At 36.8% G+C, this 15,020-nt stretch overlaps 1 protein-coding gene across 11 annotated transcripts in view; it reads right to left on the bottom strand.

The window, feature by feature from the left end:
• Nucleotides 1-15,020, bottom strand: part of TNRC6B (trinucleotide repeat containing adaptor 6B) — a 218,476-nt gene that overhangs the window by 116,183 nt on the left and 87,273 nt on the right. For 3 of the 11 annotated variants that reach the window (XM_074326436.1, XM_074326438.1, XM_074326437.1), the window contains exon 1: nt 542-755. The exons of 6 other annotated variants lie outside the window; for them this stretch is intronic. In XM_074326436.1, coding sequence (XP_074182537.1) covers nt 542-546 — 5 coding nt within the window. In that variant the 5' untranslated portion in view covers nt 547-755. Of the gene's footprint in view, nt 1-541; nt 801-15,020 lie in introns of those variants that run through there. 2 more of the 11 variants (XM_019734465.2, XM_074326431.1) reach the window with 2 other exon arrangements.

The following is a 15,020-nucleotide window of genomic DNA, read 5'->3' as shown; positions in this document are numbered from 1 at the left end:
CTGATGTTTAAAATGTATCAGATCTTATTTTAGGTTTTACATCTCTCTAGGAAGGATGGCCTAGCTTTTGTTTTGTTTTGTTTTAAAAAGGCTTTCCCGTGGTAGTGCTTGCTCTCCCAGGTCCTTTGTCGGCCTTAGCAGCCGAAAGAATGCAAACCCATTTATATTTATGCAAATTTTTGCAGCAGATTTAAGGGGGCAGGGAGAGGTCTGTGTTTTTCAAAAACCTCTTTCTAAAACATCAAATTTCCGATTACTCGCAGCTTCATTTATTGGCAAGACAGAAACGATGATGAAAATCTGCAGACAAACTAAAAGTGCAATTAAATCACTTCAAAATTTAAATATTTTACCAAGGCTTTTCCATTTCTAAAATGTCGAACCAAAAGTACATCACGGGTCTGATTTACACAGATTCACGAAATGTCTGAAGCCAGTCTCCATGCTAGACAAATGTCGATTTGCAACACCACTAGTGAAAACAGTTAGACAAGATCCATATAAATCAATTGGTTTTAAAAAATTGAAAATATTTACCAACCTCATAAAGTGCAGCAGTGCTTAAATCCAGCAATTTGAGGCATACAAGGTAGAAATGGAAATGAAAAAAGGTCCAAAAAATGATTTCTTTTTGTCTATCTGTTTTTTTGTATTTTAAATATTCAGAAACCAGCAGAGACTCTGTCGGCCATTTTGGCTTGAACTAACTCTCTCACTCACTCTCCCTCTTGCTCTCTCTCTCCCCCTCTGTCTCTAAAGGAAGCAGCTTTTTGTGACCTTCAAATAGAGGCGGATCATGTGACTTCGGGTAGGTTTGTCAATCAGGAAAGGGGAGGGAGCTGGGGATGAAACTACCTTAAAGGGAAAGCGGCCCTTTTCCACTCACTTTCATTTGTGAAATGCTGTTATCTCATACTCTCCGCCTACACACGCTGAATGTGAAAGTGGCAATAGCATAAGGGTAACAGATGAATAAAATATAAAAACCTTTATTGGTTTATAGAAATATGCTCAGTTGCTAACGATTCTTGCAGATTCTGGAGCTTGGCTTGCTTGCTACAGTTATTCTCTAGATGTTTGGGCAAGCACAAGCTGGCAAACTGTTCTTTAAAAGGGGGCTTAAACAATGCTTTACCCAAACAAGAGACTTCAGTTTTTGAAGATTAAGGTGCAACATAGGGCACAACTGACTCCTAACATGCATGGGAAGACTGAAAGGATATAACTCCCAAGTATCATTTGTTGAACGGCAATTCAGAGAGATTAAGTGACTTATCCCAAATCACACAGCTAGACAGCTGCAGGACAGGGACTGGTCTCCCAACTGAACTCCACATTCATTCTTTGAGGTGTATATGTGTTTGGTACCTCCCCCCCCCCCCCCAATAAAAACTCTGCTACAGCACAGCAAGCTGCGTTCCTCTAGGATCTGGCAGATCTGAGTCATCTTGAATCTCCTCCCCCACCTGAGGAAGTTGCTCTGCAGCTGACATGGAGTAAGCACTAAATGAAAAACCTGCCTGGTTTCACCCATCCCTAGATCCCTTCTTCTCGCTATATGCATCTCGATTTCTAAGCACGTAAGAAACCCAGGCTGGGTTTGGTGTCTCTAGCCCTGGGGCTAACACGCTGTGTAACCTTAGTTGGGCAAGTCCTTTCTTTACCTCCCTGGGCCTTGGTCTTCTCATTTGTGGAATGTAAGGATAAAACATCACTAGATGGTATCTTTGGTTCCTTTCAGCTCTAAAACTGCACTTGACTTTTTTTGGCATTTCTGTTGATCTTATCCTTGCCATCTCAAAAGTAAGTCATTACCCCAGGAAAGCTTTCCTCATCCTTCCCAGTCTGGAGCAGCCTTCCTGTTCAACATTCCCATAACAACTTTTACTACTTCGTAGCACTGCTCCTGACAGAACTTATTACTTGTGAAAGAATGTGCTTGCCGCTGGTTTCCCCAGTATGTATAGTATGTATAAGGACAAACACCACATCTTCCTTCACGGCTGTGTGAGGCCCCACACCAAGCCCCACATAGTAGGTAACTAAGTGAATTAAAGAATTACTTGGATCTCCATTCAGAAGTGCTGGGCTGAATGACAGGATACCTGCCACCCACATGCAAGGAATGAAAATTACATACCGTGTTTCCCCGAAAATAAGACCTACCCCGAAAATAAGCCGCAGTTAAGACTGTCAGCCAGACAGATGCATTTAGTACGTTACGACGATGTTCCAGAAGACGATGACATGACTGTATTTGAATAAATGTAGATTGTTGTACATGAAAAAATAAGATACCCCCTGAAAATATGCCCTAATGTGTCTTTTGGAGCAAAACTTAATATAAGCTCAGCTTAAGGTGCCGTGTTCAATCTTAGTTGAAGGGGGCGGAGCCCACCATCCCTTGCAGGACTCAAGGAATTGAACTGGCAACTTGTGGTTGAGAGCCCACTGGCCCATGTGGGAATCAAACCGGCAGCCTTCGGAGTTAGGAGCATGGAGCTCCAACCGCCTGAGCCACCGGGCAGGCCCATCTATTTGTTTTAAGGATTGCTGGAGGAAATAAAGTAACTAAAATGATAGCAAGCGGGCAAAAGTGTCCTGTGACTACCAGACTCCAGCTATCTCTATAAACCAGAACAGGTGGGATTCCACAGTGTGATTCTCCCAAATGAACGAGGCTGACCGAGCGTAATCTGCCATGCCAGGCAGCAGAGAACTGATGGATTCTGTAAGCCGGGCATTCCCTGAAGAGAAACTTATGAACCCTTTCTAAATCCCACATTTGTCATGCTGGCTTCTGGGTCTTCAGACAGTCTCCCCCCGTCACCTTTTCTACTCAGATAGAAGAACAGGAAAGGAGCTGTTTCAGGGCAGGCAGAGGCCAGTGCCTAGACGATCTGGCAGTTTGAGTATTTATGTCGTAAAATGCTTCCACTGTCTCTGCTCAGCCCTGCGTGGAGTAGGAGCCAGGACCTGGACTGACAATTGAGATGTAGGCAAAAGCAGGAAACTCCTAGGATGGAAATTTTGAATACTTGGTCTATTTTTATCCTTCCAATACCTTCCAGATGAGTTACAGAAAGCTTACTTATGTGGAATGTGATCAACATGGTAAAATGCATGAAGACTGTACAGCCGCCTTGTTTTAATTTGTAATGGACATGATCTCTTTATAAAACTAAATTTTGCCAAGTCTCCATTCCCCAATGCAGATTATTGTATGAATGTGTATATGTGTTACCTTGTAAGTGTAACAAGCTGAATGAAAAGTCACGAACCAAACACATTTTAAAACAAAATATAAGTTCTACTTTCAAATAATATGATCGATATTTTATTCCTCAACCTCCAGACTTCTTTTTTTGGTCCAATTGTTCATCTAAAAGAAACAAGTGCAATAAATACACCATTTCCCCTGTATTTCCAGACATTTTGGACGGTGATATAGTTACTGTAATTTTTTCATCTTAACAATTAGACAGCGTTTTTAAATTGTATTATAACAAAGGGACGATACGGAGTAACAAAAAATGAGTTTACTTTTTAAAACAGGCCAGAATTTATACACTCAAAAGTATGTCAAGTTAGTGGAGGCCCTCTGTTTTGAACACCAAGTCAACCTCCTTACGGTTGATGACAAGAAACTAGGGGACTAGGTTGGCCTCTGGTATAATCCACAGATCAGGAAAGCCCCATAAAGTTGTTGGTTGCAGTTGTGTGGTGGTTAAGGATTACGGCCAAGAGTTAGGCCAAGGATGTCATCAAGGAGTACTTCAAATGCAAGAAATGAACCAATAAACCTGGCTTGTTTTTGTTTTTAAAGTGTTATCTTTCAAAGGTCGTATCTTTGGTGACTATATACCACTATTAAAATGTTTTCATTAGGAAACAAGATTGAAAAATAACGAACTGAACATTTAACTCAAAAATCTAGAAAATGAGTAACAAACCCAAAAAAGAAATTAATGATGAAAGCATGAACATAAAGCAATAGTCAAAAAAAAAGAAAAAAAATAGACTGGATCAATAAAACCAAAAACTTTTTTGTTTCTTTTTTGTAAAGAAAATGAAAGTAGATAATCCTTTGGAAAATCTGGTCAATTATAAAAAACAGGAGTCACAGATGAATATTAGGACTGAGAAAGAGTACATTATAACTACATATTTGAAGAGAACTTTTTAAATTGTGAAAAAATTACAAATAACTTTACATCAATAAACTTGAAGATTAAATAAAAATGGATGACAGTCACTGAAAATAGAAATAACCAAAATCAACTCAAGAAAAGTTATGAAAATAACAACAAAAACCCATAGCAGAAATCTATAAGATATTCAAAGAACTAGCTACTAAAACTACATGAGGCTCGAATGGTTTTCTCAGTAAATTCTGCCAAACTTCTATCAAACATATAATTTCCATGTTATCGCTACTATTCCTGAACTTAAAAGAGATAAAAGGGAAAGCTTCCTAATTTCTTCTGAGGCTAATATATTCCTAACACTCATCTGGACTAAGATGGTACATAAATAAATAAATAAATAAATAAAACTATAGACCAATCTTCACTTGTGAAGGCAGACAGAAAAGTCCTAAGTAAAATATTTACAAATAGAATTTAGCAGTTTTAAGACAATAATTTATCATGACCATCATAAGGCTTTACACCAAAAATGCAAGGATGGTTAGATTACAAAATCTATTAATGTCACTCTTCCTTTGTTTAGTAAATATGTACTAAGTGCTCTCTGGGTCTGACTTTGGCTAGGTGCTGGGGATACAGCAATAAACCTAACAGGAAAGGTTCTTGTCCCCATGGAGCCAACATCCTTATGGGAGAAGGAAATAAAGAGTTTGATGGGAAATGGAATAAGTGGGGGCGGCTCACTGTAAGGAAGGTGGTTAGGGAAAGCTTTTCTCAGGAGGGACACATAAGCTGAGTGGAAAAGCAACGGCTTGAGGGTTCAAAGCAAGAGGGTTGCTCAGGAAGCTAGGACATGTGAGCAGAAGAGAGGTATGAGATGAACCTGGGGCAGTAGGAAGAGCTAAATCACACCAAGTCTTGCAAGCCACAGTAAGGATTTTATTTTAAGAACAATGGAAAGTCACAGAAGAATTTTAAGCAGGAGAGTGAACATGTAGGTGAGGCAGGGTGGCCTGGACCAGGTGGAGGAGGCAGAGGTGGAGAAAAGTCCAATAATACATTTGGAAGATAGAAGTGATTCTATCATAACATAACTGGTCATTACTAAGAATGCAATCTGTGACTATGAAATACTGTGTTTCCCCCAAAATAAGACCAGTCTTATATTATTTTTTGCTCCAAAAGACGCATTAGGGTGCATTTTCAGGGGATGTCTTATTTTTTCATGTACAAACAATCCACATTTATTTAAATACAGTCACGTCGTCCTCTTCTGGAACATCGTCATAACATATTAAATGCGTGTCTGTCTGGCTGATGATCTTAACTGGGGCTTATTTTCAGGGTAGGTCTTATTTCTGGGGAAACACGGTATAGTAAGGCCAATCAACTCTTTCAACACTAAGACTCAAACTTGACTCACCATTCACTCATGTAGTCAAAAACTAGTTTTAGATACTGTGCTAGAATGGGGAGGGGGGGCGTACAGAGATGATTGTTAACACCTGGAAGGTCAGAGGCATGTAAATCCATAAATAAAATATAGCATGGTAAGTGCCATAATTAAAGCATAAATAGAGATACAAGATAGTTATACTATAGGGAGACAAAGTACTAACTGCTGGGAGAGTCAGAAAAGACTTCACAGAGGAGGTGACATCTTGAACTGAGTCTTAAAGACTAGGCGTTTGCCACGTAGAGAAGATAAGAAAGGCAAAGGCTTTTCTAAATCTTATCAGCTTTAGCACGACCAAACAATGGTGAAGAGGAAGGCTGACAAGAAAAAAATATAAATATAAGAGCTCAGTTTTTCTAAGATTCTTATCCCCAACAGTCAGAAGATGGAAATAGTGGTCAAAACTACACAGGAATCAGGGGGCAGGGGGTGGTAGAAGAGGGTAAAGGGGGTCAAATATATGGTGATGGAAGGAGAACTGACTCTGGGTGGTGAACACACAATGTGACACATAGATGATGTATTACAGAATTGTACACTTGAAACCTATGTAATTCCACTAACCCCTGTCACCCCAATAAATTAAAAACATAAACAAAAAACTACATGGGAATCTCCAATGCAACTAGACTCCCAAATCTCTGGGCTATAGTTGGAAAATAGAATGTTAGCATTCACACTCTTATTACATTTAGAAATTAGAATGCTAGCAGACCTTTTAGAGAACATTAAAAATTTTTTTAAATTCTTTAGAACCGAAGCTCAAACATCAAACCTGCATTTGGAAGAAGCGTCCTTTGACACTCCAATTAGAGTGCAGGGTCCTCCTCGGGGCTTCCTGGCACCCCATTCACACCGACCTCCATGGTAGCACCTTCAATCCCTACTACTGTTGTTACCCATTTCCGTGGTACTTCTCCCCCTAAACCATGAGTTTCTTAAGGGCAGAGTATGTGGCTTTTATTTCTGGATCCAGTGCATAGGAGTAATTCAATTGATGTTTGCTAACTGAATGACCAAATGAATCCACAAAGAAAGAAACAGATGAATATTATGAACCTAGGTATTTATAGGGAGCAAAAGAAGACTATACTTAAAATCCTATACTTGGGAGTTAAGACAAAGGGGGGGTCCTAACACTGTGCCCAAAAGATCTCTTTATTTTTTGTTACTATGTAATGTTTTTCTACTTTTATTGTGGTATAATACACATAACATAAAATTTACCATCGTCACCATTTTTAAGTGTATAGTTCAGCAGTGTTAAGTATATTCCCATTGTTGTGAAACAGATCTCCAGGAGTTTTTTACCTTGCAAATCTGGAATTCTACGTGCATTAAAAATCTTCCCCTTTTCTTCTCCCTCCAGCCCCTGATAACTACTTCTTATTTATATAAATTTGACTACTTTAGATACCTCATACAAGTGCAATCATTCAGTAGTTTTATCTGTGTGTGTGACTGGCTTATTTTACTTAGCATAATATTCTCAAGGTTCATCTATGTTGTAGCATGTGACAGCATTTCATTCTTTTCATGGTGGAATAATATTCCCTTGTATGTATGTACCACATTGTGTTTATCCATTCATCTGCCTGAGTTGCCTTCTATCTCTTGGCTATTGTGAATCGTGCTGCCATGAATGTGGGTGTGCAAATATTTCTTCAAGACCCTGCTTTCAGTTCTTTTGGATACATACCCAGGAGAGGGATTGCTGGATCATGTGGTAGTTCTGCTTTTAATTGTTTGAGGAACCTCCGTACTGTTTTATAATCCCACCAACAGTACACAAAAGTTCCAATTTCCCCACATCTTTGCCATCACTTGCTATTTTCTAGGGTGAGGTGGTTTTTTTTTTCCTTTTTTGATAGTAACTATCCTAATAGGTGTGAAATGATATCTCATTGTGGTTTTGATTTGCATTCCTTTGGTGACTACTGATGCTTGGCTATTTACATATCTTTGGAGATATGTCTATTTAAGTCCTTTGCCCATTTTTAAATCAGGTTATTTGATTTTTTTGTTGTTGAATTGTAGTTCGTTATATATTCTGGATATTAATTTCTTATCAGGTATATGATCTGCAAATATTTTCTCCCATTGTACAGGTTGCCTTTTCACTCTAAGGATTATGTCCTTTGATGCACAAAAAATTTAAGTTTGATGTAGTCTCATTTTCTATTTTTGCTTTTCTGCCTGTGCTTTTGGTGTTATAGCCAAAAAAACCACTGCCAAGTCCAATGTTATGAAGCTTTTCTCCTGTGTTTTCTTACAATTTTAGGTCTTAAGCTTAAGTCTTTAATTCATTTTGAATTAATTTTTGTAGATGGTATAAGATAAGGGTCCAACTTCATTCTTTTACAAGTGGATATCCAGCGTTCCCAACAGCATTTGTTGAAAAGAATGGTCCCCAATGAGTTTTCTTGGCACCCTTGTCAAAGATCCTTTGACCATATATGCGAGAGTGTATTTCTGGGCTTTCTATTCTATTCCATTGGTCTATTTGCCTGCCTTTATGCCAATATCACACTATTTTGATTACTGTAGCTTTGTAATATATTTTGAAATTAGGAAGTGTGAGTTCGCCAACCTTATACCAACTGACCAATTATTTTTATAAAATGTGCAAAGGCAAGATATTTTCATCAGAGCCTTAACCCAGATTGTTAAAACCATGGCCTCTTTCCATCTCAACTTCCCCCCATTATGATTCCCTCTGTCAGTAGAGTTAGAGTGGCTACAACCATTCTGGGGATCCCTGAAGGGAAAGTTAAATTGATGATGTTATCTATTCTGGGTTTGAGCAATATATTTATGTAGTTCTCAGTCACTTCCATGTATGTATGGTCAGGTTATTGCTGACATTCTGGACCAACAACTCATGTTACTGGACCGACTCACTCTGCATGCATCATGACAAAAGTGTGCAGTGCCAGAGGATACCATTACATACGTGGATTTCATGGGTAGTCAATGTACAAGAAATAATGAAGCCTTGTAATTATCTTATAGCTTGCATATAAATATCTTGTAGCTCATACATAAATGATACTTAGTAGAGGTAGTCCCAAAGTTGGTAACAACCTTACAAATTTATATGATGTTACTAACAACTTGTGAGGCTAAAAGGAACATTTCTGATCTGTCAATAATAAAAACCATACTGTGGTCAACAATGCTACAGAAAACCCTGAATTATTTCTCTCTTCTCTTTCTAGAAAATATCACAAAATTTTTTATAATATGAAGGGGCAATCAAAGAGTATATTGCCAAAAAATGTAGGGAAAAGAGTTTCACAGTGACATGTTAGGCAGTGAATTAACACAAATATAATGGTATTTTTTCTGAATTTTGTATTTTTCAACTTTTCAAAAGTGGTTCTTTTTGAGATTTCTTTCCTCATTGTAAATAAATATTCATTTTTGTACCTAATTTGTATTTGAAATTAATTTTCTTTTTCTTCAAAAGCATTCCCACAAAACCCAGATTTGCTCCTCGTCAGAAAGCAGGGTCCCTGAGCCTGAAGAAAGGCATGCAGGGATGTGCATGAAAGATCTTAAAGAGAGTCACCAGGGCGCAGGAAGATCCTTTCAACAGGAGGGCAAATATGCATAGGTAGGCTAAAGGCATCTTCCGGAGGCCCTCAGAAGCAGAAGTTCAGACTTAGACAGAAGAGTATTTTCTGCAAAGTAAACAATAACCAACAACGTGGCTTACTGGTAGAGACACTTAAAGAGAAGAATAGAGATAAAATCGGGTCTGTTGGAATATATTCAAGAAAGCATTGAATATAAGGTCAAATATGACACGTTATCAACTCACTTTTCTTCTGCTAGTAACAAAATCCTCTGGGGTTAGGATTTTTAATAACCCCACCTCAGATTTTCTTTTTTTTAATTATTATTATTACTTTCAGGTGTATAAAACAACATAATGATTAGACATTTACACCCCTCACCAAGTGATAACCCCCTCCCAAGTCTACTACCCATCTGACATCGTACTAGCTGTTACAATACCGTTGACTGTATTCCCTATGCTGTACTTTACACCCCGTGACCATATGTATTTATATTTATATAAATATACTTATATTTATATAGTTATAATTATAGTTGACATTCAGTATTACTTTATATTAGCTTCAGGTGTACAGCGCAGTGGTTAGGCATTTATATAATCTATGAAGTGATCCCCCAGGTAAGTCCAGTACCCATCTGACACCCTACACAGTCTTTACAACATTACTGATTATTTTTCCCAGACTGTATTTCACGTCCCCGTGACTATTTCGTGACTACCAATTTGTACTTTCTAATAATCCTGCCTCAGATTTTCAAAATGAGTATGTAGAACAGGGATTCTTAACAGTTGGTGGGAAATTACTGACATCTTCATTCATCCAATATATATTTATTGATGTTTTCTGTGTGCCATTGGCAGTGACCAAGCCACTAAAGTGTCTGTCCTTGCAGAGCTGAAGATCTAGCACGAACCTTAACTTGACCTTTCACTGCCCACCATCGTGTTGTGCCTCCTCTTTACTCCACTCTCCCCGTTTCCTTCAGAGCAAACTTGTTCACAGAAATTCCTAGCAGGAAGGGAAACCCAAACCCAGGCAGAGAGCTCAGGGCAGAACCTGTGTCCACAGCCTCTAGAGATCACACAATTTGGGGGACATGAACACTAGCTTCTCTTCATTACACCACTGGAGATTCTTGCAGCTGAACATGTATTTCTTTACCCAGTTACATCATGCTATGTATTTCAAAACATTTTACAAGCACACAATAACATCCCCACAAGAAAAAGCCTTAAAACACCAATTTTAAGGAACTGGACAAATACATCTTGCCTTTCAAGTAATATTCTTCCATAAAGGCATATTATTCATCCGTAAGTAAAACGTAAACTAAATAAATAAGACTTTTATTAAATTAAATGCAGTTTTCTGAGAACTGCATGATCTAACATTTCATTGTTGTTTAAAGCCACCACCTTAACCTGTAAGTAATAGCAACCCACACAGCTGGCAGTCATTTTCAATTATGAAACACATATCTCCTGAAGTTATTCTTACTGTAATGAATCCCAGACACCCAAGGAAAACCTCATAAAATAGATTCAGAATTTATTTACTGTGATTCTGAGACTCCTGGGAAAAAAGGCATTTTCAGAGAATTAATTTTTTAAAGTAAGTTCAATGCAAATTAGAAAATTTATTAGCAACTGAAAGTTTCCCAAAGACCAAGTACAAAGTTTATGGTTATACTAAAATTCCCAGCAGCAAAAATTCCATGAGCATAACTATCATCTACTGATCCTCTTTGGGGCATTTTCAAAATACCAATTAACTTGAAAATAAAACTCATTTCCTTTTTCTCAAAAACAATCTGAAAAGATTATATAGAAATCCAACTATTCTTGTGATGTCCCGCTTACTGCTGTGTAATAATGACTGAATTTACTCATTCAATTTGGTACTTCTTAATCCATTTATTTCAACATGTACATTTCAGTGGTTCGGGGGTGGGGGAGAAACTGCTTAAAAAACTGATGGAAGAATACAGAAAATAAAATATTTAAAAGAAAAGTTTCCTATGGCCAAATACCAAGATTTGTGTTTTGGAGACAATTATCTGTTAAGTGATTTGGAAATATTTTCTTTCTTTCTTTTTTCCCCCCTGTATTTAGGAAACACTATAGAGCTACCCAAAGTTTTTAAACAAGCACACAAATGAATGGTTTCCATAGAGCTTAGTGTTAAATTGGGCGGTCAAATATGAAACAGAGTATCCTAATAAAAGGAATCCTTGCTGTAGAGACTTGGAGGACATAAACTCTCAGTATAGGATAACCCAAGGAAGCAGAGCTACAGGCTAAGGAGCTAGAGGAGGAACAGAAATAAAGGGAAGGGAAGGACAAACTGTTTCAACTTACGAAAGGTCTGTATAATTAATAATTCAGAAAAATAAAAGGGCATTTTATAACTAGACATTTAAGTTGGGAAGCATGTAATTTGTAAGAAGAGAATTTAATCAAGACACTGGAGTTAAGACATTTAAAAAACAGCACCTCAAGCACAAAACCACGGTACAGCACACTGGGCTGTGAGGGGCAGGGCCGACTCCATATATCATGTTCTCCTCTCTGAATGAATATAAAACTGTCTTCAACACTTTGATTTCCTTCTAGGACGCCCATGCAAGCTCTGAACAGATTCTCCCTTCGAAAGGGAGATGGCACCCCAGGAGAGTAGAAATATAGGAATAATTACAATTAATTCTATCAACTATCCCTAAAAAGGGGATAAAGTCTATAAAATACATTATTAAATGAGATTTCTTTTTTTTAAACTTTTAATACGCTTTATTTAGTACAGCATACACAAAAGATGACCATTTCAACATAAAATCAATATAAAAGTTATTAATTTTACAGTCTCTTCTCGTTGTTGTTGTAAAGGTACCTTGGTACATCCTATACCAGGCTGTATTTTATATTTAAAGTACATGTCAGTTTGGTTGCTCATTTTTTATTGTGGCACAAAACATGTAACATTCAATTTACACATCTTAACTATTTTTAAGTATACAGTTCAGTAGTTAAGTATATTTGCATTGTTTTTGCAACAGGTCTCTAGACCTTTTTAAAATCTGAAACTCTATACCTATTCAATACGAATTCCCTATTCTCCCTCCTCCTAGCCCTTGGCAACCACCTTTCTACTTTCTGTTTCTATGATTTTAACTATATGAGCTACTTCATATGGGTTCAATCGCACAGTATTTGTCCCTTGTGACGCTCATTTTGCTTAGCACAATATCCTTCAGGGTCATCCATATTGTAGTGCATGACGGGAGATCCTTCTTTTTTAAGGCTTCATGCTATTCCTTTGCGTGTATACATACATTCTCTTTATCCACTCATCATCTGTTAGTGGACATTTGAGTTCCTTCTACCTCTTGGCTAAAGTGCATCATGCTGCAATGAATATGGGTGTGCAAATAACTTTTGAGATCCTACTTTGACAGATTTGCTTTTAATGATGACCTTTTGAAAAATTAACCAAAGTATCTGAGAATATAAATAAGTATCTTATGAGAATGAGTAAATTTCATCATGGAGATTTAAAGACTTGTTTTTAAGTTGTATTTAAAAAAGGGGGGGAGGAATGAATAAGAGGCCAAACTCATTAAGACACCAAAACTTATGTTTAACTTAAAAATAATTTACAACAAATGATCTGCCCACAAACAGCCAGGCCATGACTTTCATCATAAATAAAACCAAATCAAAAGCCTGCCTGTGTTGAAACATTTTATCTAAAATGAGCCTTCAATAAACATGGCCAACACAATCTATGAGCTAGTATCTTCTCATGCTGCTTTTTGAAAAGCTGTAATAGATTTATATTTACCCCTGTGTTAAACACATCATGTAATTAATATTGTGTGAGTTCAAAGTAGTAATTATACGGCAGTAAACCTAGCTTGTCTGATTTGCTATAGTAGCTCATAAACTGAATATCCTCAGAAAAATGATTATATTAGATATATACTTAAGAGTAAATAAACCTCATTACAAAGCAACTATATAGACAAAGTGTTTAAAAGTTATACACTCTACTAAGTCTTATTCACAAATACACCAGAATTTAGCACAACTGATCTAAATAATAACCACTTAGTACAGATATTTTTCAATATCAAAGTCAATTATTTTTCAAGAAAGCTTTCTACATTAAGTACAGCTACCTTAATCCTCTTATTAATAGAACTTAGTTCCACTGAAATAAACATCACAGAAATAAAATAATTTTTTGAAGACTTCTAGAACCTATAGTAAAAGTGTTCAAAGAAGAAACAAGGAAAGTGGGTGTGCACCGATTAGCTAACAAAAATAATTTTATACCCAATCCTTACAAGAATTTGCTCTGTGACCTTAAGAAAGTTCCATTATCCCTGTGCTCCATCTGCCTCCATAAGTGAAACAGGCTATTGATACCAGCTAATACCAATTAAGGAGAGCCCTTCTGGAAACCAATTTAGACCAAGATTAAGTTAGATTTCTGCCTCACATCATACACAAAAATGAGTACCAGTCCAATTAAAGGTCTCAATGTAAACAATAAAGCAGAAAAACTAAGGATATTTTATCATGTTAGGGTAGGGAAAACCTCTCTAAGCAAGCACAAGACATAGATACCATAAAGGCTGACTGATCTCATTACGTAAAAATTTAAAATTTAAAAGGTGTATTAGTATGAAAGATATCTCAATGTTAAAAGATAAGGACTAGGAGAAAACATTTAAAACATCTCCACAGACAAAGGTTAAAATTTATACTTTATAAAGAAGTCCTACGAAGCTATCAAAATAAACAGTACAATAGAAAAAGGGGGTAACATGTAAATAGGTGGTACACAAAATAAAAATCAATGGTCAATAAACTAACAAAAAATATTCCATCTTATTAGTAAGCAGAAAAGCGCAAATTAAAACAATGTTAAAGTGGCAAAAATTTAAAGATAAATAATTTTACTGTCATCAAAGGTATGGAGAAATGGGCACTCTCATACACTGCTGATGGAAATGAATGTTGATTGTTACAGTTTGTTTGGAAGGTAATTTGATAGCAGCTATTTCCATATGAAGAACACATGCCCGTGAACCAAGAGTTCCGTCTCTGAAAATCTATTCTACAGAAATACATCTGTGTATAATGATAGAAGGATGTTCAATAAAGTATCGTTTGTAATAAGCAAAGTGAAGGCCACCAAAATATCTATTACAGAAGAGTCATTATAATACATCAATTCAACAAATGTTTGAAGATGTTTAAAATAATGAAATAGACTGTGAAAGATGTCAAATTAAAACAAGTGTCAGAAGGATTATGTGAGAAAAAAATCTATTTCATTGTTTTAAGATGTTCAGAAGATGTTTAGAAAGATTAGGAAGGGCAGTAGCATAAAAAGAGATGTCTCACTTTTATTTCTAAATTAAATGTTTTGTGACAATCACACATGACTTTTATAATTAAAAAACTAAAAGAATGATGGGGAATTTTGTAAGTCATTCAGCGATGCCTTCCTTTCACGATCTAGAATATAGATCCTCCTATTCAGGATTCAATCATCCTTGGCCAACGGCAGTTCTGAGATACCAAAAATAATTAAATCTTTTTATTTCTGTTGCCTCAAGCAAAAGGACACAGCACCTCTGCTCCCCACTCCCACAGAAGAGGTGGGTGGGTCTACAGGAGGACCGCCCAGGGAGAAGATTCAGTTCTGCTTTATCATTTCAATATGCTCCTATGATAGCAGACCAAGGCCAAAGAAACAAACAAAAACAAAAAGAAAACAGGATTCATCTGTGAAAAGGCAGTATTCTTCCTTGCAAAAACAAGGAAG

This window comes from Rhinolophus sinicus, linkage group LG02 (genome assembly GCF_036562045.2).
Source record: "Rhinolophus sinicus isolate RSC01 linkage group LG02, ASM3656204v1, whole genome shotgun sequence".
Lineage (NCBI taxonomy): Eukaryota > Metazoa > Chordata > Mammalia > Chiroptera > Rhinolophidae > Rhinolophus > Rhinolophus sinicus.
This window is presented reverse-complemented; position numbering and strand designations above follow the sequence as displayed.